Here is a 25,286-nt window from a genome sequence, read left to right as displayed (position 1 = left end):
AAACTCCGTGCTTTACCACAGAATCCATCATCCCTTGTATCTTATTTTAATGGTCAGATCCCTCTTGAAGAAGGCAGTAGGCTCCCTATTGGCTTCCTATATCTATATGCAATGTGTCAGAGGGCATGTACTTGGAAGCCCTCCCACCAGCCTGATGTCATAGACAACACAGTGAGAAGAGGTGGGTGGCTCTTGAGGGAGGGCCAGGAGTAGAAAACCGATGAGAAACCTCCAGACTCCCCCTACACATATACCTCTTCCCAAACGGGGTGGCCCAGGCTCCAGTTATACCTAATCCCACTCTCCCACCAGTTTTGGCCCACCCCAGCCATTTTTCATTATTCAGTCCTTGTCAGTCAGAAAGAAAAGGTGGGCTGACAGCACCATAAAAATCTGCCTGTTCAGAAACGGCTTAGAGCCCCCCGGGGCCACCTGAGGGTGCCAAGCTGCTGGGCCATGGCTCTTCCAGCAGCCTGTGGCCTCCCTGATGGGGGCCAAGGTCCCTGAAGTTCTTCCTGGGAGGTGCCCATCCTCCAGGTCCCTTGGAAACCAGGCCCGGCGCCTCTACCCAGTGCCCGCACCTCTCAGCCTCTCCCAGAGACTGGGCCCTGGAGGAGCCCGGCGTGAGGTAGACTGTGCATTAGTCACTTGGCTTCCCCCACCGAGGCCAGGGAGGAGGAGGGGACCTCTCACCCCTGTCCCTGGTCCTTGTCCCTGGAAGTGGGTGACGTCATGGCATGGACCCCCAGCCACTGCCCTCTGCCCACGGCTCCAGCTGGTCAGAACACTGGCAGCACCAATTGGGCAGAGAGTAAGAAGGAGAAAAGGACAGTCCTATTCAGCATGGCCTCAAGATACAGAAGTCCAGCTCCTGGGGCTTTCGGCGCAGGTTGCACTGGTCCCGAGCCAGCAGCCGCCCTCCAGGGCCCAAACACTTGAGTGGACGCCTCTTAAATCCCCGGCCGCAGCTCTTGGAGCAAGGCGACCAGGCACCCAGCTCCCAGGTCGGGCAGGGCTCCCCACAGACTCTCGTTTCCACCGGCCGATAGGCTGCATCACAGGCAGACGCCACATGCAGCCCTGGGGGACCACGACAGTCGACCGCCCGCTTCTGCAGGCCACTGCCACAGCTTGCAGAGCAAGGCCCCCAGCTGCCTGCCACCCAGCGTGCAGGGGGCCTGTCGCCCTGCTGCTCCACCTGATTGGAGAGGCTGAGGACACTGTTGTGGAGCACAGAGGGGCCCCGGGGGTCCTTGGGGTGAGAGGCCTTGTCTTCCCGAGGCTCCTTGGGCAGATAGAAGGAGTAGCGGACCCGGGGTGGCGTCATCTTGCCCACAGAGAGGACCTCCACGGTCAGGGGCTCCAGGATGGGCCGGGAGGCCTGCAGGCTCTCCACCGCGGTCCCCGTGCCGCTATAGCGCAGTAGGCTGCCCTTCACCACCAGGTCCCGCTCCACGGCCGACACCACGAAGTGCCCATTGAGCAGGTACTTTCCCTGGCTATTCTTCAGGGCCAGGTAGTTGTCATCTCCAATCAGCCCCTTGTAGCCACGCTGGCGGATGTCGATACTCGAGGCACCTGCAGGGATGGCCACCACAAAATTGTAGCCATGCCTGTGGTGAGAAAGGGGATCGTACATTAGACACCTGCCTGGACATAATGCCCTCATCCCCCTCTAAAGTCATAGCTGATGCCCCTTTCACAACCCCTGCAGGAGGTCACCAAGATGGCAGAGACTGCTCAACCACAGCACGGAAGGTCAGGGGGGGCACACAAACTGGAAGGCAGTACCTCAGATTGTCACCACATCATCTGAAGCTACATACACTGGCTGTACCACCCTGTGGCCTTTTTTATTCAGGATATTTATACTGTGGTGAATTCTTTTATTTTAAATTTTTTTTCATATGTCTTTATTTTGGGGGGGGGGCATAAAGAGAGAGAATCCCAAGCAGGCTCCAAACTGTCAGCACAAAGCCCAACGTGGGGCTCAATCTCACAAACCATGAGAGATCATGACCTGAGCTGAGATCAAGAGTCGGATGCTTCCCCGACTGAGCCACCCAGACACCCCTACATGGTGATGAATTCTAGGGCAGGAGTAAAGCACAGGTTTTGGAGCCAGACCCATCTCTATCACTGGCTTAGCTGTTGGCCTGGGATAAGTCACTTAGCTTGTCAGTTGCCTCATCTGTGAAATGGAGATCATAATCACACATACCTCATTAAAGCACCTAGAGCCTATGGCACAGTGCCTGCCATCCAGTAAGCACTCAATATATACTAACTGTGAGAAGGAGGAGGAGGTGGAGGAGGAACAGAAGGCAAGGCTTCAGTCCCTGAGCCCAAGGCTGGGACTAGACGTAATGAGACACACTGGCCCTGGAGTCGGGCACCCAGATGAAGCCCTGGCTTGGACACCACCTCCTTGGTGGCTCAGACAAATCAGTCTCTCTGGGTTCCAGGGTGCTCACCCATACAGTGAGGGGGTCAAACTAGATGATATCTAAGGCTCCTTCCAGCTCCACTAGTCCATGAAAGGAGTGCCTGCCATTTAGCCAGTGAAGCAAGTCTGGGGGTGTTTACCTTTAATTCTCCACTTGGTCACCCCCTGCAGATCCCTGTGAACACCACCCACCTGCAGTGCCACCTGTTCCCAGAAAACTTGCCCACCTACAGGCCCAGCAGAGGGCACTGTGTCCAGAAGAGGCAGCTGAGGCTCCTGGACAGCCATCTAGGCCTTTCTATCATAGCACCTGGCCTCCCAAGTTTTCAGAGCCAACCATAGCCTTGCTCAACTGAGAGCTCAGGGACTCTGCTTGCTCCAGCTCCTTCCAGAACCTGAGGCAGGACTTTCCAAAGGAGCACATTCCCCCTGAAAATAAAAGGGAACCTGCTGGACTTCAGAAAGCCGGGCTCTGGAGGTGGGAATAGAAGAAGCTTAGAGACATTTCTTCAGCTGACCCTGTACACATCTCCCAGGAAGAGGGAATCGATCAGTCCTAGCCACTCACTCTGCCGTTTATTGCCATTCTCACCTCAATCTCATCCCTGAGGCCAGGGCCTCAGGCTCCGGGAGATGGGCAGGCTGTCACATTTTGTCCCCAGGCATGTTTTGTGTTTTGTGATCATCATCATGAACATTTGGTGAGCATTTATTATGCACCAAGTACTACACTGAGCATTTTACTTAGAGTAACACCCTTAATCTTCACAATAGCACAATAGGAAATATATTCATGTCAGGCCCACTATACAAGTGAGGAAATCCAGAATTCCAGAGATGTTGTCACATGTTCAAGATCATCCAGAAAATGGGTAACTGAGATCTGAACACTGGCCAGTCTTACTCTAGAACTCTAGATAGACTCTAATGTTTCTCTGCCATCTCCCTAAATATCATCTCCTTTTCAGTGGTGGACTCCTCAAGCATTCATCTCTGTCAATTGCCTGGCTGGCTGGCTGAATATCATACTCCCAGAAGAGTCTGAGTGGCCCCTACACCAAGGGCACAGCCCATTTACCCCAGTCTAACCCAAGTTTCCACCACCTGGGGGCAGCTCCACTCAGCCCTCCTCCCCCTGCTCCAGGACCCAGAACTCACATGGGCTTGGTGAAGAGGCCTGTCACCTTCTTACAGCTCTTATTGTCGCCCCCACACACCCCACACTTGTCGAATTTCTTCTTGGAGCCCAGGTTCCCATCACAGCCAGCCTTGATGCACTTGCCTTGGACACAGACCGAGGTGGAGTCAGGAGTACATGGTGTACCATCCACCACCTGCAGTGCCCCCAGGAAAGGGAGAAAAGGAAAGAAGGGCAGTTCAGCCAGATGCATCCCAAAGACTTTGTCTCTGCTTTGGTCTCCTGCCCCATGCTCACTCACCTTGGGTGCCAACACATAGAAGTAGCCGGTGCCATTGGCTCGGCAGATGAGCTTGCACTTGTCCCGGGGAGAAACACCTGAGTACTTGGGCACCCATGCCACGGCAAGAGTGAGCCGGTTGGTGCTATGGTTGTAGCCATTGAAAGCCTCACACTGCTCCTCCCGGAAGCTCTTGCCGGAAGCTGAGGAGGGAGGAAGCACAGGCAGGAAGCTAAAGGGAGGAGTGATGGGGGAGAGAGAGCCCTCCTCCCCAGGGTGCTCAGCGCCTGTGGCCTTCAACACCTCTTACCCTCATCTGAGTTATCCTCATCCCTTCTCAAAGAACTAAAGCAGGCTAGGACCAAAGGATGCAGGTCACAGCCAATCACACAACCCCCAAACAATGGGCCGCCTTCAATTCCCTCCATAACAGACACCCTAAACAGTTTGGGGCTACACAATCCTTCAGGAGTCTTCTGAAACTATTTTCAGAATGTTATGACATGAATAAAATAAATTACATCAACGACAAATAATACTAATTATACTGATATACAACTATCAATATATATCAAAACATATTTGTGATATGTGTGCTCCTTGTTAGCCCAATACATAACAAGATTCAATAATGAGTCTAATAACCACCGTCATTTTCAAGTAGTGATGAGAAGAAATGGCATTCTGAGAAATGGCAATAACTGAAATGTCATATGAACATATTCAAGATCTCTACTGCGGACCAAGTCGCGTGTAGTGCCACTAGCATTGCAGTTTGCTAATTAAAAGAAATAATAATTTTAGATAGAAAGATTAGTAAAAACTATACTAAACTCACTGAAGGGAATGATAAATTTTAAATTTAAAAAGGCTAGTAAAAATAGAGATGTAATTTTCTCCCCTCCAAGCTCATGGACCCTGGATAAAGAGTCCCTGCTTATGAGTGATGGGCTTGCGAGACTTAATTAACTAAGGGGACATCTAGTGTGTCACTCTCTTGGGCCACTTAGCCCCCCAGCCTAAGTAGGGGGAAGAAAACACCCCCGCCCAAGGGGAGTGGGGAAGAAATGATCCCAAGAGGAATCTGCTCCTCTGCACTTCCAGACTTTGTCCTAGGGGATAGAATCTTGACTGCTGTCAATCTGCAGCCATGAAGTATCCAGAGTGTGGAGGATGAGGGAGGGGTGCTCTCCAGCCTCGATGTCCCCGGGCACAGGCCAACACTGCCCTCCCCTCCTCACCTGAGCTGGGGCAGGGCTCCAGGTTGCAGGATCGGTATTTCACCCTCACCCCCTCGCAGTATTTGCCCCCATTGGCAGGGGTGGGGTTGCTGCACTGCCTCCGGGCCAGCTGCACGCCCCCCCCGCAGGTGCGTGAGCAGGGGCCGTAGGGCTCCCATTTGGCCCAGGAACCGTCCACCTATGAGAAAGAGTCTGTCATACTCCTGCAGCGGCCGGATGCACACCGGGAGCCTGCAGAACAGCTACACGGGTACAGCCCCCACCATTCCATCCCGTCCCACTGGAATGAAGTCCACTGTGGATCATAAGGGGAAAATGACAAGCAAATGGTCAGGGTCCACACAGCGCCCACAGAACACTTCAACCTGGTCAGTAGCAAATGCCAACTGCACCCAGTTATAAATGAGGCCACTCCGAAGACAAGCCCCTTTGGGCTATGGGGTCAGATAGCCAAGTTCTGTCATCATCTCTGCCCTCACCACATACATGGGTGGTCTTGAGCAAGGGGTAAAACCTCCTTAAATTTAAGGTGCTTCATTAGCAAAAATGGGACCAGTAATACTCAGGTGTGAGATCAGACAGATTTAAATGATACATCGTGTGTGAAAATTCCTAGCACTGTGTTTGCCACCGAGCAAGATGGGTTTCTCCTTACCTACTCTTAGCGTATTGACAAGAGTCTCTAAATCTAAGGCAGGGGCGGGCTCCCAGTCTTGCCAGAAAACCTTGTTGCCATAGATACTTGAATATTTTTATTTATAAATGATCCATAATCCAGACTCCTCTCCAAACCAGACTTAAGCAGATCTTAAGCTCAATCGGGCTGAAATTGAGAAAGTTTCACTGCAAGAGGTTCTAACATTTGTGCTCAGAGGAAATGAAGATAGGAGACTACAAAGCAATCCCAAAACTTTGTTTGGCTTCAGGGTGAACTATGCAGTGTTGTTTCATTTTTCAAGAGGGTGGAGAGGGGAGAGAAACGGTATAGTCTTCATTATTGTTTTTCTTAGGATGCCAGTAAAGCGAGTTTTCATCCCCTGAACACACATCAGTTGGGCAACAAAGGAAGCGGCCTAGTTGTACAAGCCTGGGATTAAAATGCTCTCATACATCATCCAAAGTGACTAACCCACATGGAGCTAATCAGGAACTGGCTGCATGTAATCTAAATACTTTAACTTAGGCATACATGCAGCATAGTTATTCTATCTGCCCTTCTGTCCAATAGCTTTTGCTTCACTGAGTCAACATGTCTCTCATCCAGTGAAAGAATTACTTGCTGTTAGCCCCACCTCCTCCTGCAACTAGCACCCCACCTCCTCCTGGCCTTTCACTTCCTAAGAGTCTCTACATTCGCTCCTTCCACCTCCTCCCTCCTCGGTGCCTTGTAATATGGGTTTTGTCCCCATCACACCTGGGAAGCTGCTCTCTCAAAGGCCTGACATGACCACTAATAAACTGAAGAGTCTGTGTATACACCTCATTTTCTCCAGTTTTCCTTCAGTACTTAATCCTTCAGTACATTCATCTCACAGGAAACACTCCTGCCATGTGCCATTCATTCACCAAATACCTATTGAGTTCTTACTCCATGTCAACGCTGTGTGCATCAAATCCCTGCCCTGAAAATGACTGCATCCCAGCAGGGGAAGATAGACAATAAAAACAGGCCTGGGCATATTGTGTCAGAAGCGGTTAAATGCAGGCACTGGGGAGAGAGCGGTGGAGAGGGCCTTGGTGAGGTGGGCTGCTCTCCATTACAGGGGGTCATGGAGACTTCACTACAGAGGTGACGGTGGTGCAGATGCCTGAAGGAAGTACAGGAGGGAGTTGTGCAGATAGGAGGGAAAGAGCATTCTAGGCAGAGGGAGCAACGCAAAAACCCTAAGGAGAGACGGGCCTGGAGTGCTCCAGCATCACATGAGCAAGAGAAACAGGAGATGAAGGCAGATAGAGGACTCACTTGTCCAGAGCACACGGAGTAAAGTCCCTGAAGGGTTCTGAGCATGTGGCATGACCTGACTTACATTTTAAAGGATCCCTCTGGCCCCTATGTTGGGAACAGTCTGTGAGGTGTAAGACCAGCAGCAAGGAGATCAGCTAGGGTGCCAAGAGCAAGAATCCAAGGGGGAGTTGACAGTAGCTTGGCACAGGGTGGAAGCAGATAAGGTGGGAAAAATAGTTCAATTCTGCATCTATTTTGAAGATAGAATCAACAGGAATTGCTGAAATAGTAGATGGGCGGGTGTGAGAGAACAGAGGGTTGGCATGAGCAACGGGAAGATGGAGTTGCCAAAGCAAGTTCAGGACAGATGATCAGGAGCTTGGTTTTACAGATGTTATGTTTAGGATGCTTATCTGAATGGAGAAATCAAGATTCAGTGAGGCATGTGAGTCTGTAGTTCAGGACAGAGGTCTGAGCTGGAGATACACATCTGGGAGTCTTCAATGTATCAGTGTAAATGGTACTTAAAGCCATTGGCCTAAATGAATCACCTAAGAAGTCAGTGTGGATAGTGAGGAGAGCTAAGGACTGAAAGCTGGAATGCCCAACATGGAAAAACAAGAATATGAGGAAGAGCCAGTGAAGGGGACCAGAAGGGGCAGCCAGTAGGGAGAAGGGAAACCAAGACACGAGCCTGTGTTCCCAGGGGAGAGAGTGGTCAGCTGTGTCAAATGTTGCTAACAGGTCAGACAATATGAGGATGGTAATCAATCACTGCCTTAAGCAGTGTAGAGGCCATTTGGCGACCTTAGTTAGAGTTATTTTTAGAGGAATAGTGGGACTGAAAGCCAGATTGGAATGGACTCCAGAGAAAAATGGCAAGACAGGAACTGGAGAGAGAAATTTCATACCACTCTTTCCAGGAACTTTGTGGTAAAGGGAGTCAGAGAGATAGATTTTGATTTATGGAGAGGAAGTAGGATCAGGAGAAGTTTTATTTAAGATGGGAGGAATTATAGCAAGTTTGTATCCTGATAGAAATGATTCAACTCAAGAGAGGGGAAATCTGACACTGCAGGAGAGAGACGGAAGAATTTATGGAGCATTTTCCTTGAATAGAGGGGATACTATCCTAAGCACAAAGCACTGCACCGCCAGGCCCCATATGAGAATGTGGGCAGCTCATCCATAGCAAAGGAGGAAAGGTAGAGATTACAAGCACAGAAGCAGGACAGACAGTGGATGTGGTGGTGGGAGTTGGTGGAAGTTCTCTTCTGATTACTTGATTGCTTGTTTTTTTATTAATGAGATGGGAAGAAAGACTACTGGCAAAAGTGGAAATGAAGAGAAAGGGTTGGTAATGGCAGAGAGAGGCGAAGGTGTGATATAATCATGTAGGATGTTGGGAGGACAAATGCAGTAAAGGAAATAAAATACCATATGACTCCTGAGCAGCATTGCAGGCCCCCCTAAGTTGTCAGGCCATTAGTTTAAGCTGAACCCACTGAACATGGTTCCATGTCTTTCTCCAGCCGCACTCACCTCCACCTGCACAGTTGAGTGACAGTTGGATTCCACCAGGACAGTGGTTTATCCTAGCGAGTACGACAGAGAGAGGCAGGGGCATGGGAGCCACGAGTGTACATGAAGGAGTGATTTTAACAATGGACCACGGAATTGCAGCTCAAGAAGGAGGTTGGTGAGGGCACAGGAAGAGCAGGTGGGATGGAAGAATTGCTGGAGTCCAAAACTAGAGGGCTGGACAACAGGGCCTTGGTAGTCAGAGTGTGATTCTTGCAAATGAGATCCCAGGGCAGCACTGGGGCTGTGTGATCAGTAAGATAAGCTTTGGCTTTGACCTCGGCTGATTAGGGCAGTGTCCTTTGTGAAGGGCCAGGGTGGTGAAGGGAATGTCCAGAAAAGAGACTGAGGATATGGTGGATGTTGCTGTTGATGGACTGAGAATTCCAGAAAGCATGTGGAAATACTGTCTTCTCAGATCACATTTCCTATATCCAGTATCCTCTTGGGCAACATCTTTATCCTCCAGACTCCTCTTCCCAAGAGAAGGAGCTGGCCATGGCTGGCCTGTCCTCGGGACCTTCTGGTGGTCAAGGCAACCCCAGACTAGCCCCAAACCACACCCCCAAAGATGTTTCCCATATAGCTCTGGCCTGTCCACCCCTCCAGCTTGCCCCACGTCCCTGACTTTGCTCCTGCCTGTTGAGACCCTACTCATTCCTCAAGTCCCTCTCCAAATCCAACCTCCTTGCCAAAGTTTTTTCAGAACCCCCCCCCCCAGTCATCATTAATCTCTCATTCCTTATTCCCCCATGACACATTTTCACACTTCTATCTCAACACTGAATACATGCCTCTCTGGGTCTTGGATTACAGTGACATTTCTAGCTTCGCCACTAGACTGTGAGCCCACTGAGACACAACCCATGTTTTATTTCTTTCACTGACCACCACACAGTACCTCACATAGTTCTCTGAATACAGTGGGATGATGCCTAATAAATGGCCAAAGGCTTAATTAAATATATGTTCCCAAAACATAGAACAAGATTTTACATAATTGTGTACCAAACCCAGCTCAGGGCAACTGATAAAGTGCTGGCAAATGCTTTTGTATTATATTGCCCCCCTGTACATAAAACCCCAAGGCAAGGTCCTCTGCATCCAAGACAAGGATGCGGAAGGGACCATCATCTCCAGGATCCAGAAAGAGGATGGACTGCTTATTCCTGTCCGACAAAGTCCCAATCCCTTTGTGACCCCACCCCCAGACCAGAAGAATATAAAGTTTTTATTATATTCAGAGAACATGTGGGGTTTAAAATTTGTTCTTATTCAACTGTTATTCTTTTTACCATGAAAAAAATAACTTTTGCTCAGTTATGTCTTAGCTTCAAAAAACAATCACGACAGAAACTTGGTTTGGAATGTAGCAAATTACTGAAGCTTGCCCAAAGGTCTGTTTCCTTTCAGTTCTGAGCCTGGTTCACCTCTGGCCCAGAGCTCCCTGGAAACAGAACACACTCAGAAATAGATGATAGGGGCACCTGGGTGGCTCAGTCAGTTGAGTGTCTGACTTCGGCTCAGGTCATGATCTTGCAGTTCACAGGTTTGAGCCCTGTGTTGGGCTCTGTGCTGACAGCCCAGAGCCTGGAGCCTGCTTCAGATTCTGTGTTTCCCTCTCTTTCTGCCCCTCCCCCACCCACAGTCTGTCTGTCTGTCTGTCTGTCTGTCTCTCTCCCTCTCCCTCTCTCTCTCTCAAAAATAAAATAAACATTAAAAAGTTTAAATAAAGAATTTAGAGTGAGTGCTCAATAAATTTAGTCATCATTATCATAAGAAAAAGAAATAGCTGATAAGGGGAGGCTGGAAGGAGCCAACAAGTGAGGAATGCCAAATATCTAGTGATTGGCTTTGGGTTCAGTGCTCACTCCTCCCCAGGTAGGATGAGGCACAGAACTCAAGGCTGGGCCCCCTTATTCCACATGAAAGACTTTCCTCACATGTCTAAGGCCTCACCAAGTTCTCTGACCTACCATATCTCTTGCCTCCAGGCTTAGAGTCAAGAAGGGGATAGGACCACAGACAGGTAAATGGAGGCACAGTGCAGCAATGTGACACAATTATGGCTACACAGCAAACCTGTTCCCGCTGGAGGCCTCCGAGTCCACCCCCTGCCTCCCGCTCAGCTCCAGAACACTCACCCTATACTTATGGAGGTTGTGTCTCTCCACACAGGTCCCCTTGAGGCAGAACTTGCCCTCACCACAGCTGGTGCCATCTGCCCAGGGGAAGTGGCGGGTCTGGCACACCATCTGCCCCTTCGCCTTGCCAGTGCACCACAGTTTGGTGCAGTACTGCATGTAGGGACAGGGCTTCGAGCCCACACCAAAGGCAAGCTCACACTGCTGGCTCAGGCTGTAGCTGGCACCCGGTAGGTCCTCAGGTAGGGAGATGGGCTTGCTGGGTTGATCCAGGAGGCAGTCACCTACAGGGAGCCAAGGACATTCATCAAAGATGAGTTGAGAAAGGTGAGCTCAGCTAGCCGTGAGTTTGAATGATAGGGAGACATTGAAGCAAGAGCCAGTGGAATGGACTCCCTTGAGAACCCAACTCTTTGGGCTCATGCACACCTTAGGTAACAGAGGACAGGTGCAGAGAGGTAGTGAGCAGTCACTCCAGTGACAACCCCGAAGTCCCTCCTCTGTCACCCTGGCTTACCATGCCCACTGTCCAGGAAGTCGGTGACGATGGCAGCACTGCAGGCTGACCAGGGGTTGGCACGGTCAATCTGGATGAGTGTTGGGGACATCATGTGGTTGGCTCGGAGTTTCCCAAACACCTCCTCACACACTTTCACATTGTCATGGGGCATGTTGAACACGTGGCCTGTGGGGTGAGGCAAGAGGACTCAGAGGGCAGAAGGATGTGGGCTATGCAGTTTTAAAGCAGCAGGGCGGAGGGGAGGGGAGGGCGGTTCAGCTGAGGAAGCTAGAGAGCCCATGTCAGCAATTTTCAGGCTGGTCATTTCTACCTAGTGATAGACTGACTACTTTGCAAATGTTAAGATAGTGTTCTTGTGTTCTCTGTCCTGTCCATCAGGCTGTGGGCTCAATGAGAGCAGCAGTGTTATCTAATATATTCTCCCCTTCATGCTTAATTGATGAGATACTCTGACTGCTGAGTCAGACAATATTGCTGGCCAACTGGGCTGGGGCAATCAGAAAAAATAAAACCAAGCGATTGCTAAGGCAGACTCTGACCCTAAGAAAGGATCCCTAAAGCTTCAGGACATGAGGAAGCAAAGACAGATGTCTACCCCCTGACCAAAGCACCCAGGGCAAATCCAAAAGGACCCCAGAGGGGAGCTCTCCTCCCCGTACCCAAGAGTACCCTCCAACCTTACCCAGCTCATGGGCAGTGGTGAAGGCTGATGGAAGCCCATCATCCTCGATCACAGAACAACTTCTCTTGGGGTCGCACATAGTGCCCACATCAGCCATGCCCAGCGTGTCACAGGTGGTGGCCCCACACAGGTCCTGCCAGGGTGGGGGAGAAGCAAGAAGCCAGGCAGAAATTAGGATGGGGTACAGAAGGAGCCTGGAGGAAAGAAAGGCATCCTATGGGATGCTCAGCTCATCCCAACTCCCAGTCTAACGAAGTCCAGCACCTTCCTAGACAGGTCCTTTCTCTCAGAAGGTTGCAGGGCTACACATAGAATCAACCCAGACTGAGGGAGGAAGCATCAGGAAGAAAGCCCTATGGCTCACTGAGAAGATTGTGCCCAAATCCTACTCATAGAGATCCTGTGGGCGGAAATTAGGAGGTACAAAATTAAACTACAAGGTCATTGCTTTATATAGAGACAGACTTCCGAACCAGAAAATGGCGACTCCTACAGCTGGGTGAGGTTCCAGTCATGGACAACTGAGGCAGGTGGGAGTGGAAGGCAAGTGTGTTCCTCATCCAGAGTCAGCTCTGAGCAGTCTCAGTCCTTGCGGAGTGACTGGACAACCGTGAATTAAGCTCAGATTCTCAGCCAAAGTGTCATGGGCCAAGGACCCGCCCAAGCCAGAGATTTGGCTTCCTTGAATTGGGAGGAGGCAGAATGAGGCAGATACAGTCTCCTATCCAGACATAGCTCAACTGGCTACAGAAGTTCAAAGGGACCACTGGCTCAGCGGCTGCTAGGAACAAAAAATAAATGAACTGCCACCGAAGACAGTCCCTCTTTTTTGTACTGAAACCTGCATCAGAAACTAGGACTTCCTGCAACAACCCTGATGGGAAGCACTTCTGGGGATGGATATCTTAATAAACTTATTGAGCCATCAATGCACCTACATATCTTAAGAGCCCAGGAGTTGGAAACAGGACAAGATACTTAATCACAATAGAGAAGACACTGTTGAATCAGTGATACCAGTATTCTTTCCATTACATCCTTGTCTTCATTCACAGTTTACAAGAAACTATTACATGTATCATCTCATTTTAATCCCCCAGAGAGTGTTAGGAGGCAGATACATCATTATACCTATTTGTCAAAGGTGAAAACTGAGGCCCATGTTCACAGTTAATCATGGCGATGATTTATTAAATGCTGACATCGTGTGTGTACTTAACGTGCATGACCTTACTTAATCCTCACAACATCCCACTGGAAGAATGACTGCTATTATCACCTTCCACAGACAAGGAAGCTGACGCTCAGAGAGGCCCAGGTCACAGAGCGGAGATGTGCACTGGGGTCTGTACGACTGGTTACCAGCATTCTTTGCACCATGTCACAGCTGATTGGTCAGCAGCTCCTAAGTGAATTCCCAGGAGAAAGAGTGGTGTGTGTTCTCCGTGGTAGCCAAGGCATTCACATAAACACACCCAGAGCTGTTCTCAATCTTATTTCTCTTTAGGGCTCTGTGCACGTGCGTGTGCATGCACATGCTGATGGTGGGGAACAGCTGGGCAGCAGAGTTAGTGGGGCCAGGAGGCATAGGAGGAAAAGTGGTCATAGTACAGAAAATCAGCAAAATTTAATCCAGAGCCTTCCAAAGTTTACCACCTGAGCAGTCAAACTTGGCTTCCCATGGTCAGGTGATAGTCACACCTCCTAATGAGTGTTAACTGTGGCCAAAGAACTGGGAGGGTAATCAGACTCCAGAATACACAGGTCAACCATGAGCGGTGGACGCCTGGCCTTGATCTGCTGTCCTGGGCTCACATGTGGCATGTCTGCCATTTCTTGGAACTCTTCAGGGTGAACCTCAAACTCCCTCTCTTCCAAGTACTCTTCCCTTTCCAAAGGCTCACTCTTCCAGAAAGTTCTCCTTCCTTCAGAGTTCTGAGACCTAGAAAAGAACTGCTATCAAAACCTGGGAGGGGAAGTTCACCTGACAAGCAGTTTAAGGAACACAACTGCTGAGGAACAGGGCGGGGTCACACGGAGCAGCTTGAGAACGGAGGGAGAAGAAGGCAGGGGACAAAGAAGGAAAGAACAGAGGTTTGCACAGAGGCATGGAAGGGGGAGGGGGCTGGGCCCATGCATCCCTAGACACTATAGTACAGCCTCCCCACTAAGGCAGGGGTCTCTGAAAATTCTCGTCTAGTGGTCACAGCCCATAGGGAGAGCCTCTAGAACAAACATGACACCATCCTGGGGCCACCATGCACACTCACTGCGGGCTTTGTGTAAGAGAAAAGGCATGGGAACAAGAATGGAAAAGCCTAGACTCTGGCCCTGGCCCCACCACTAAGTAGATGTGTGTTTTGGGGCAGGTCACTTCTCTCCTCAGGCCTCAGTCTCCTCTGCTCCTTCCCTGATCCCAGGGTGCTCAGCCCCTTCTGGCCCTGTAGGTTATGAAAGGAACACACACAATGATAAACTTCTAGAATGGAAAGAACCCTAAGGATGATCTTGTCTACTAATCCATGAAACGAACTCCCAGAAAAGTGAAGGTCACCCATGTGGACATTCAGAATCCCATCTGCTGCTCTGCTCAGCAGAAATGGTGAGACCAGACTGACAGCTCAGACTGGGGTCTAATTAGCCACTGGAGCTCCACTGCCCAGCAGCCCGCCTCTGCCGCTGGAAGGTCCTTAAAGCCAAAAAAAGGCCTCCATTCTTCTCCAGGAGGGTGGATTCTCTCTGGAGCATAGACATGCAGCTGCAGACCCTTCCTGGCCAGGAGCAACCTGTTCTTTCCATCAAGAAATCCCGGTTTCCCTGGATCAAACAAGAGGAACAAGGAAGGAGCCGGCAGATTTCCTGAGGGTCAGGGTGTAGCTGAGAGCAGCAGGCTTGCAGTAACCAGTGTCTTCATTGTGGGAAGATGCAGCTGTTTGGGGTCAGGGGCTCTGCCTGGCCCTCTTCCCCCAGCCAGGGACTCAAATGAAGAATTGCTGGATCTTAGTTCTTTGAACGCCTACAGGCGGGTGTGCAGGGCTCAGTAGTGCCTCATTTGTGGCACTGAATGTCTCCACCCTTCTGGAATGAACTCAGATGCACTCAAATTGCCTTAACCTCTTCAGCTCAGGCCCTTGTCTCCAGAAATAGAAACTGTTCTGGTTCCTTCTGCCTGGAGGGTGGAGGCACTTCCCACCCAGCCCCTACCTGCCTCACTATTTCTGGTAATTTGCCATTTCTCCTTGAAGCTACAGCTGTTGTTCCAGATGACCCAAGAATCATCTTGGCCAAGACCCTGGTCTTCCCAGGTTATTGTTTTCTCACTGTACCTTTTCATAAAATAATTTAGGATTGGAGAGCCATGACTTGAAAGCAAGTACCTTGCAGTGGCCCAATCCACATTTACCATGCCCACTCCCTCCACGCCTCACCACAATTCCTCGTGGCCTTCCTTCCCACCTCCTCTCATTTCCCCAGCCACATACTGAGATGCTCATATTTTCCAGCAGTACGGGGTGGAGGACCCACAAAAATCAAGCACATTAACTTTTTTTTTAATGCAGCAGAAGATATGTGTTCTCATGCAGCCAACTTCCTACTCATTATGAACTTGTAAGCATGTGGGCCAGTGCTTATATTCATGGCCACACCGCAGCTTCCAAGTATTGTACTCACACAACTTGGGAGTCAACCTCTCACTCTGTAGATGAGGAAACTGAAGCTCCATGAACTCACCCAAAGCCATACAGCTATTAATTAAAGAATGAGCTACTGAACCCTTTTGACACCAAGGCCAGCAGGGGTCTTTGGTCTGAACCACAGCACTCTAGTTAAGATAGCATAAGTACTGTTGAAAACCACCCAGTGCTTGTATTAATATTGTGCCTTTAACTTGTTTCCCATCTGAATCTCTGGCGTGCATCTCTGTATTTCCTCATCCAACCCCAAATCTACCTCTGTTTGTAATCCCTAAGCATGGGAGGGCCTTGCTTTGCTAGAAGAAGGGGAAAAAATTAGCAATTCTGGGTGTCTGGGCAATGGGACTAGGGATGCCTGGTGAAGAAGAGAACCCACTCTGGAAACATCTATCAGCAGAGTGGGTTTCGCTAGAATATTAATTCCTCAAGATGTACAAAATGGTGTTACAGTGGGAGACCAAGGTAACTAAGACAAGAATAAGAGAAATCCAAAGCATGCAAGAAGACCAAGCTTTTTCTGGAAATCATCAGTTCAAGAGAGGATACATATCGAATACAATGTTAATAGCTGACACTGAGCTGCTACCAGGTGCCAGACACTGTTCTAAGAGCTTTCCTGTATTAGTTCTTAAATCTGTACAATAGCTTTATGAGGGAGATGCCATTGTCAGGCCCCATTTTACATATGAGGCTCAGAGAAGGTAAGTTACTAGCCCAGGATCAGTGAGCCCAAGGTCAGACAGGAAGGGAGGGGCAGAGTGAAGACTGAAATTCAGAAGTGCCGCCTGAGAGCTGAATGCTTCCCTCACATCAGTACTGCTTCCAGAGATGAAGGGGCTGGGGAATCTCAAGATGGCAAGACTTTCCAGCCCATACCCTCAGCCCCCAAAGCACAGGTTGGCCACTGAAGAGGGAGAGGCCTGGGAGAGGCCTGGGGAGAGGGGAATGACAGGACTGACTGCCAAGAGTGCTATTAGAGCAGCGCCTGCACCCCTTTCCTGGTTGAGCAAGCTCCTGGCTCCTTGCCCCACACCTGCACTGACACACTGACCCCGTCCCTCCTGTGCACCCTGTCTGCTGGCTCCCTGCTGGGGCCTCTCCTTTCTCCAGGGCAAAAGCTGATGGCAAAGAGCCAACACGAAATGCCAGAAGAACCTGACTCCTCCCAACCCTGCAGCCTGACAGCTGAAAATGCTGAGTTAATGATCCCCAGGAAGGGAGGTGAGCTACCTAAGCACCCAGAGCTACACACACTCCTTTCACTAGTATCAGTGCCTTCCTCCCATGAATACATACTGAACAACGGCAGCATGCACGGCCCACTGGAGGGGCTACAAAGACACAAAAGTCTTTTTTTTTTTTAGATTCATTTATTTATTTTTTAGATTCATTTATTTTTTAAAATAATTCTCCATCCCTTCCCCTGGGGTCCGTTAAGTTTCTCAAATTCCACATACGAATGAAAACATAAGATATCTTTTTCTTTTTTTAATTTTTTAATGTTTATTTATTTTTGAGAGAGAGAGACAGAGACAGAGAATGAGGAGGACACAGAGAGGGACATACAGAATCTGAAGCAGGCCCCAGGCTCCGAGCTGTCAGCACAGAGCCCAATGCAGGCTTGAACTCACAAACTGAAGATCATGGCTTGAGCTGAAGTCAGCTGCTTAACCGACTGAGCCACCCAGGCACCCCCAATATCTGTCTTTTTCTGACTGACTTATTTCACTTAGCATAATACCCTCCAGTTCTATCCATGTCTGTTGCAAATGGTGACATTTCATTCTTTTTCATCACTGAGTAGTATTCCATTGTGTATATATACCACATCTTCTTTATCCATTCATCAGTTGATGGACATTTGGGCTCTTTCCATAATTTGGCTATTGTTGATAGTGCTGCTATAAACATTGGGGTTCATGTGCCCCTACAAATCAGCACTCCTTGCTTAAAGGAGTTTACAAGTCAGTGGGAATGTGCTGAGTCCATAGTTTTCACACAAAAACAGACATGTATTAAGTGTACTTACAAGTACAATGAGACAGAATGCTTTAAAACAGGGCCATCCCAAGTGTAAGTTCTGGCAAAGGATCTGTAGATAATTATTCAACAACAACAAACATACTGACAGACCACAAAGGTAGTGATGACAACAGGTGCTTATTCTGGAATACCCAGTAACTTATCCTTGATAATGCCTTTAAGTTCAGTACCATTGTCATCATCATTATCCTTCTATGGATAAGGAAAGTGGAGTCCAGGTGGCTGATTCGTTCAATGACCATTGCTAAAAGTCAAGTGGCAGGACTGAAACTCAACTCTGCCTGACTCCAAGTCCATGTTCTTTCCATTGTGCCACACAGCCAAGACCAGGCATCAAGGCAAGGTGTGGGGAAGCACCATGAGTGGCACAAACATCTACCAAGAAGTTCAAAGACAGGATGACAGCAAGACCAAAGGAGGGAGAAAACCTCATTTGCCTTCCTATCTAAACCAGCGTTCAAGAAAAAGAAAGAAGAAGATTCTGGTGCACATTCCTCCTGATGTTTATAGCAGCATTATCTAAAAAAGCCAGATTATGGAAACAGCCCAAGTGCCCATCAACTGATGAATGGATAAAGAGGATGTGGTATATACATACAATGGAATATTACTCAGCCATCAAAAGGAATGAAATCTTGCCATTTATGACATGGTTGGAGCTAGAGAATATTATGCTAAGTGAAATAAGTCAGAAAAAGACAAATACCGTATCATTTCACTCATATGTGGAATTTAAGAAACAAAACAAACAATCAAAATGAGAGACACAAACCAAGAAACAGACTCTTAACTATAGAGAACAAATGGATGGTTACCAGAGGGGAGATGTGTGGGGGGATGGGTTAAATAGGTGATGGTGATTAATGAGTGCACTCATGATGAGCACCAGGGGTTGTATGAAGTGCTGAATCACTAACTCATATACATGAAATTAATATTACACTCTATGTGAACAAACTGGAATTTAAATTAAAAAAAAAAAAGATTCTGGTGCACACTCCTTCCTCCAAACTTCCTCCCCCATCCTCCATTATTAATATAGGCTTCCTTATTTGGTATAAGTAAAAGAAGGAGGGAGAAGAACAATCACCTTCCAAGTCTGGGAGCAACCATATTCCACTCCTTCCTCTCCTATTCCCCTTCCTCCCTCCTCCCTCCTCCCTCCCAGAAGTAGTGTTCAGTTTCCATTCAGTGATAAAGATTTACAAACTCTTAAATACCAAAGCTACAGGTACCCCTCTTTGCTAATATCTTCCAAGGTCCAACTTCCAAAAGATTCTGACAACACTATAACTCTCTTTATTGTATTAGGAGATATGTGTAAAATACATGTTATCATTTTATTACTTTTTTTTTAATTTTTTTTAACGTTTATTTATTTTTGAGACAGAGAGAGACAGAGCATGAACGGGGGAGGGTCAGAGAGAGAGGGAGACACAGAATCTGAAACAGGCTCCAGGCTCTGAGCCGTCAGCACAGAGCCTGACGCAGGGCTTGAATTCACGAACCGCGAGATCATGACCTGAGCTGAAGTCAGAAGCTTAACCGACTGAGCCACCCAGGCGCCCCTTATTACCTTTTTTTAATTGAATGCTAAATTTCACTGCCATATGGCAAGTCATTTATTATAGAAAGAACTAGCCTCTATCTCAACTGAGCCTCCAGAGTGCTGTTCCTCTCTACACAGTATAGAATACATGCATGTGCCCCCATAAAACATAGTACTACTCAAGGCCAAAACAAGGTAAGCACCAAGCTGGGGACTAAGAGGCAGAAAGGTGAGGACATGAATGAAGGAAACAGAAGAGAAGAGAACAATGGCAAGCAGCCTGCCCTGGAGAATCTCAAAAGAGGAGAAACAGAGCATAGAAAAAATGGTGAGGGGAGAGGGGGAGGGAACGGCATACAGTCCTACTAAGTGCAACAGAATAGGGGCGCCCAGGTAGCTCAGTTGGTTGAACATACAGCTTCCACCCAGGTCATTATCTCATGGTTCATGAGTTCGAGCCCCACATGGGGCTCTGAGTTGACAGTGTGGAGTCTGCTTGGGAGTCTCTCTCTCTCTCTCTCTCTCTCTCTGCCCCTCCCCCACTTGTGCACTCTTACTCTCAAAATAAATAAATTTGAAAAATAATAATAAAAATAAAATAAGTGCAACAGAATAAATAAAGTAAATGAAGGAATACTCATGCAGAAAAACCACAAATTGCAAATCCTAAAAAACAAAGTCTGTTCAAAGGAGAAAATGTTACAAATAGCAAAACAGATGGTGGAATGGAGAAGAGGGACTCCTGCAACACAGGAAACAAGTTTCCTTTCCCATCACCACCAGCTCCCAAGCCCAATACCTTCTTGCCACCTGTCCCTTGTCCCTTCCCTCAGAGGGCCTTCCTGGCTCTAGCCACAAGAAGAACAATCCCCCACCGGACTTCCAACAGAAGGCTCATGCCTCCCCCATGGCACTTAACACATCCTTGTGTAATAAGCTATTTCCTTGTCAGGCTCCCAGATATCCAGTGAATTCCTGAGAGCTAGAGGCCACATCGTAATATCTGTACCCCCACAGCCCAGGACAGTACCTGGAAATAACAGCTGCTCAGTAAGCACTTTTGAAATGTAGAATAAATTCACGAAAGCCAGTCTGCCACAAAGTTACCCAAATTGCAGAGGCATCGGAGGTTAAGGGAGAGGAGACCAAGAGAAATGCAGTCCTACTGAGCCCCAGCACCAGATACCTCATTCCTGCTGCCCAAGGCAACAAGAAGCCACTGAAACCTGTCTTCTCACGGAAATGAATGTCCACCCAGAAAGACTGGCTGTAATTCTCCACAGATCCTGGTTCCAATCCCGTGCTGACCTCACCCTGCTGTTATGAGTCTGGAGACTGATTGCTTTGCAGAATCAAATGTGCGCTCCTTCTCCAAGACCGTGAACTGACTCTGAATCTTTAAGAAAACTCCTCAAATTGCCAAAATATTTGTTGTATGATCAATTCTTTTTTTCTCCTTTGCGCACAGCAAAGTCTCCTCCCTGGGTCATGTCTTTCCAGTGTTTTGATTTCAACACCCCACACCCCTCCCTCTGCCCGCCAAGAGGACAGCAGCGTCTCCCCATAGCCTGGGCCCAGACTTGTTTTCATGCACAGCAACTCTGACAGTGGGTCAACGGGGGTGCTCCGGTGCCCATCAGTCCCAATGCTCCCACTGTTCCCCCTTCAGGTACCTGGCACCTGGAGCTCTACAGGTGCTGTTCTCGCCTCTTCCTCATAGGAGGAAGTACAGTCTGATGGAGACTGACCCTTCCCTGCTTCCTTCCTGTGTGCTATCAGAGTCACTAGCCATTTTTCAGAATTTTCTGGGGGGACCAAGGAATAGGTGACTCTAAAGATGTCTGACAGTTCAAGATCCATTATAGACCAAAGGTGATTAACAAAATAAGCATATTTCTAAAAACTTGTTATCCAAACAAACCATATACAATTGACCCTTGCACAATATGAAGGTTAGAGGCACTGACCCCCATTGCAGTCGAAAATCCACACATAACTTTTGGCTCCCTAAAAACTTAACTACAAATACCCTAGCGTTGACCAAAACATACCAGTAACAGTCAATTAACACACGTTTTGTATGCTATATGTGTTATATGCTGTACTCTTACAGTAGAGTAAGCTAGAGAAAAGAAATTGTTATTAAGAAAATCATAAAAGAAAATCCATTTAGAGTCCTATACTGTATTGGAAAAAGTCCACCTGTAAGTGGACCCATGCAGTTCAAACCCATGTTCAAGGGTCAACTGTAAAGATAGATAGATAGATAGATAGATAGAGATAGATAGATAGAGATATATAGATATGCAATCCTACTGCATATCCTATATATATATATATATATATATATATATATATCCTCATTTTAGTTTGAAAAAGCATTGCTTACACCAACATTACAATAATCAGGGAAGTTCATACCCGACTTAAAGGATTACTACTAAACCTTACAAAGTAAAACACAAGTTTCTCTTGCGTTGGAGTGCAGCAGGAGACTCCTCCAGGTTCCCAGAGACCACATCTGCCTTGTCTACAAAGAGCAGCTGCAGGCTCGTGTTCTCACCACATACTGTACCTTCCCCAGGGGAATTCAGGAATGAGCAGTTCCTAAGACCCTGAGAATGCTGCAGGCCCTGAAGTCTGTGCTGGCAAGGAGGCGAGGCAGAGATGTTTACTCGAAAGCATTAAGCACATACCTGGATGTTGGTCCTGCCAACACAGCTTCCCCACTTTCTGGCTTCGCCCTCTAGAAGCCTAAGAGAAAGACAGCTTCCAAAATTCACATCTTGCATATCACTGCTTCTGACCCAAGTGGCCATGCATCTTGTACCCATTATGCATGGTTAGCATAGCCCCTGGGTCTAGACACCACTGACAAACAGAAGCTGTCATGCTGCTTGATTGCTTCTTCTTTAAAACGCGAATCCTTCTGATGATGTGGCCCATACTCCCAGCAGGAGTCCTCTTTCTAGGGCTGGCTCCAAAAGTCAACCTAACCACAAAGCGGTGGAGACTGAGGTCTGTTACGTTAGAAGCACTGAGTGACCTCCACAGGGGCATCCCAGGTAGCAGATGGGCCAACAGCTGCTTTGCCCATTAAGATATCCTGTTCTTGGCCTTTGCTTTCTCCCCCCAGCAATCTGACTGCCGAGTTGGTCTGTGTGCAGAGGTCGAAGCCACCTCCTCTGCAGTTTCCCCATGACTCAGACAGTGTGTGCAGGGGCTGGGCAGTGGCAGCTCTACAGACCTCAATTGGAAGAATGAGTGCAAGGAAACAGACTCAGGCCAAAGACCTCCCTAGAGGAACCAGGTGGTGGGAGGAGAAGGCTGGGAAAAGAGGAAGTTCAATTCCAGGAGGGGACAGGCGGTGCCAAATGGGTTAGTGTGGAAGACTTTAGCTCCAGCCCGGTGTGTGCCAGTGCAGCTCTGAGTGGCCTTTGGAAACAGTGGAGAGTGAGAGCCCCATGGGTAACCAAGGATTCGTGCCATTCCCAGAATGACGTGGTTATGACAATAACAAAACAAGAGCATGGCACCAATTCAAGTTGCAACCCCCAAAATCAGAGGAAGCGGGTCACTTGGATGCCCCTCTTCCTCCCAGTCCCATGAATCTGAGAAATTTCAAGAATCCAAAATCTTCAACGTACCCAGTCACCACAATACCTGTGAATGTAAATTTTCATAAAGCCATAGCAAAGAGCAGAGGTGCTTCTGTGATCCGACCATCTTTCCATTCCCAACACTCAGTACCTTTCCAGTCCTGCACCTGGGGTCTCCAGATGCTCTTTACTAAGCTCACACCACCTGCACACTGCCAGGGGCAGAAACTGGAGCCCTACAGTCAAGTGTGGTCATCAGAAGTTTCAGTGAATTGGTGTCATAAGTAACCTCTGCTGCTCTGCTTCATAACACACATCAGGGCAAATGGGTCACCCTCGGCCAACAAGGAAATGGGAAAATTGAGAGATTTTTCCCAACTCGACTCCAAGTGCAACTCCACTTGAAACTCCAACCTCCAAACAGGTGCTTGAACTAGATGGCCTGCTCTGAATGGACTGGAATCCCCTCAAATGGAAGGCAGGCCCAGCACACAAGGGTACAGGAGAAGCAGCAAAGAAGGACGGAATGCTCCCAGTACTTGAGTCTGTCTTTTTCATTTCAACCCACAAAATATCCCAATTGACTCCCTTCGTCCCAATCCAGGTTTTCCAGGCCCAGGACAGAGGATAACTGAACATGTTACCCAGAAGAAATGTAGCCAGGCTCCGAACTGGAACGCTTGCATCACCTTCCAGTTTCACAAGAAGAGAAAAGAAGCCTCAGAAGAGCCGTCTGGAAGGATTTAGACGCCCTGGTTGAACAGGGGCGGACCTTTCCCGACCCCTCCAACACCATCCTCAGAGCGCCTCCTATCTGCCTTGGAGGCACACTGCGGCTCCGGGGCGGCAACTTCCTGGGTTCCGGCCCCTCCGCGCCTGATCTAGGAGGCGCTGATTGGCCACGCCAGGCCAACACCTTCTGAAGTAGCAGGCGCTCCTCCGACAGCCCACGTGCATCCAGATGCACGTGAGCCGAAGCTCCACGGAGCCCAGGAGCGGACTGTCCCTGTTAGAACCAAAGTGGGAGACGGGAGAGATCAACAAAATTTTAACCCGGGGTCACTTGCTTGGCACAAAGGGCATTTGGAGAGCTAAGGACGGTGACCCTAAGAAAATGGGGTTATCTGGGTCCAAAGAGGTGACAGATCATCTAACTCACCTGCCTGGTGAAGAGGATGGCTGTGTCCCAGTACTCTGGGTGTTTGTCACTCACTTTATTCAGCTTCTTCTGCCAGGCGCAGAAGTTGCGCAGCGTCAAGGCCGCGTTGCCCGTGACCTTGGGCCCGGCGTCGCGGTCTCCGAGAAGTAGCACCTTGACCACAACGATGGTGATGGGGTTGAGGATGCTGGGATGGCGGTAGAGTCGCGCCGCTGTGGCCAGCAGCGTCAGCAAGTAATGCTCCAAGTCCGCGCCGTGGAACTTCACCATTGACTCGTCTGCCACCACCAGTGTCTCCACGAACCGCGGGATAGACACGAAGCGCTTGGCGCGCCCGGACCTGCGCCGGCTGCGACTCTCTCCTAAGCCGGTCCCTCGCGGCTTATAAGGGTCCAGCGCCCGCAGGATGGCGGGGTTCCAGCCTGAGGCCACCCCGCAGCGAGAGGTGGGATCTCCGGGTGGCCCGCCAGGGGCGCCCCGGCGCTGGAGGAGGTGTGCGCCCTGGCTGTTGCGCTGCACTGCCTGCGCGCTGGCGTTGGGGAGTGGGCTAATGACATACTCGGCGCCTCCGTAGCCAAAAGCTCCGCGTAGACCCCCGCACAGGCTCACAGCGGCGAAGGAGTCTGGTTCGGCGTTCACGTCCCCAGAGTAGAAGCAACGTCGCAAGTCTGCAGAGCTCCCGGTGAGTCCCGCGAGGGGGACGCCCAGATGCTCAGTGGCGAAGGCGGGCGCCAGGAACTGAGCATCTGGAGTTAAGTGTAGGTAAAAGTCCTCCTGAAATGCTGTGATCTGAAAAATGAGTCCCTGGTGCCCGGAGTCCTCGGGACCCCTCCGGTAGTAGTGGCGGCCATTGATGTCCGGGTCCAGTCGAATGGGAACCACCACCTCCTGCTCTGGTTCTGCCCCGCCAGCGGGTCCCCCGGCGAGAGCCAGGGTTAAGATGCCCAGCAGAAGCATGGCGCCGGGCAGCGCACTGCCGCACTCTCAGAAGGGCTCGGCGCGGCTCCCCGGCCGCCGGCGAGTCTCCTTGCAGCAGGCACACGGGAACCACCAACGCTCCGGGGCAGTCCGCAGCTCCCAGAAAGCAGAGCAAAGGGAGAGAGACTCCTCCCAGAGCAGTGAGCGTGCCCCGAACAGCCCGCGCCTCCTACCTGTGCCTTTCCAAGCAAAGCGCGCCCTGGGAGCTTAAGTACAATCGCTGTCAAGTGCAAGGACAGAGATTTGCAGCCGAGAACTAGAGGGAGGTGCCGGGCCACTTCGAACC

General features: G+C 49.4%; 1 protein-coding gene across 1 annotated transcript; it reads right to left on the bottom strand.

The window, feature by feature from the left end:
* Nucleotides 1–838: 838 nt before the first annotated feature.
* On the bottom strand, nt 839–24,979 carry ADAMTS15 (ADAM metallopeptidase with thrombospondin type 1 motif 15). The gene is made up of 8 exons (XM_047070067.1): nt 24,023–24,979; nt 11,978–12,110; nt 11,293–11,460; nt 10,776–11,059; nt 5,106–5,283; nt 3,886–4,067; nt 3,605–3,780; nt 839–1,613 (listed from the first exon to the last, which is right to left on the bottom strand). The coding sequence occupies exons 1-8, from the start codon at nt 24,977–24,979 to the stop codon at nt 839–841; spliced, it is 2,853 nt and encodes a 950-aa protein (XP_046926023.1).
* Nucleotides 24,980–25,286: the final 307 nt, after the last annotated feature.

The sequence above is a fragment of the Lynx rufus genome, unplaced genomic scaffold, assembly GCF_022079265.1.
Source record: "Lynx rufus isolate CCGP_SWC_20201006 ecotype Redwood Valley unplaced genomic scaffold, mLynRuf1.p SCAF_9, whole genome shotgun sequence".
NCBI lineage: Eukaryota > Metazoa > Chordata > Mammalia > Carnivora > Felidae > Lynx > Lynx rufus.
This window is presented reverse-complemented; position numbering and strand designations above follow the sequence as displayed.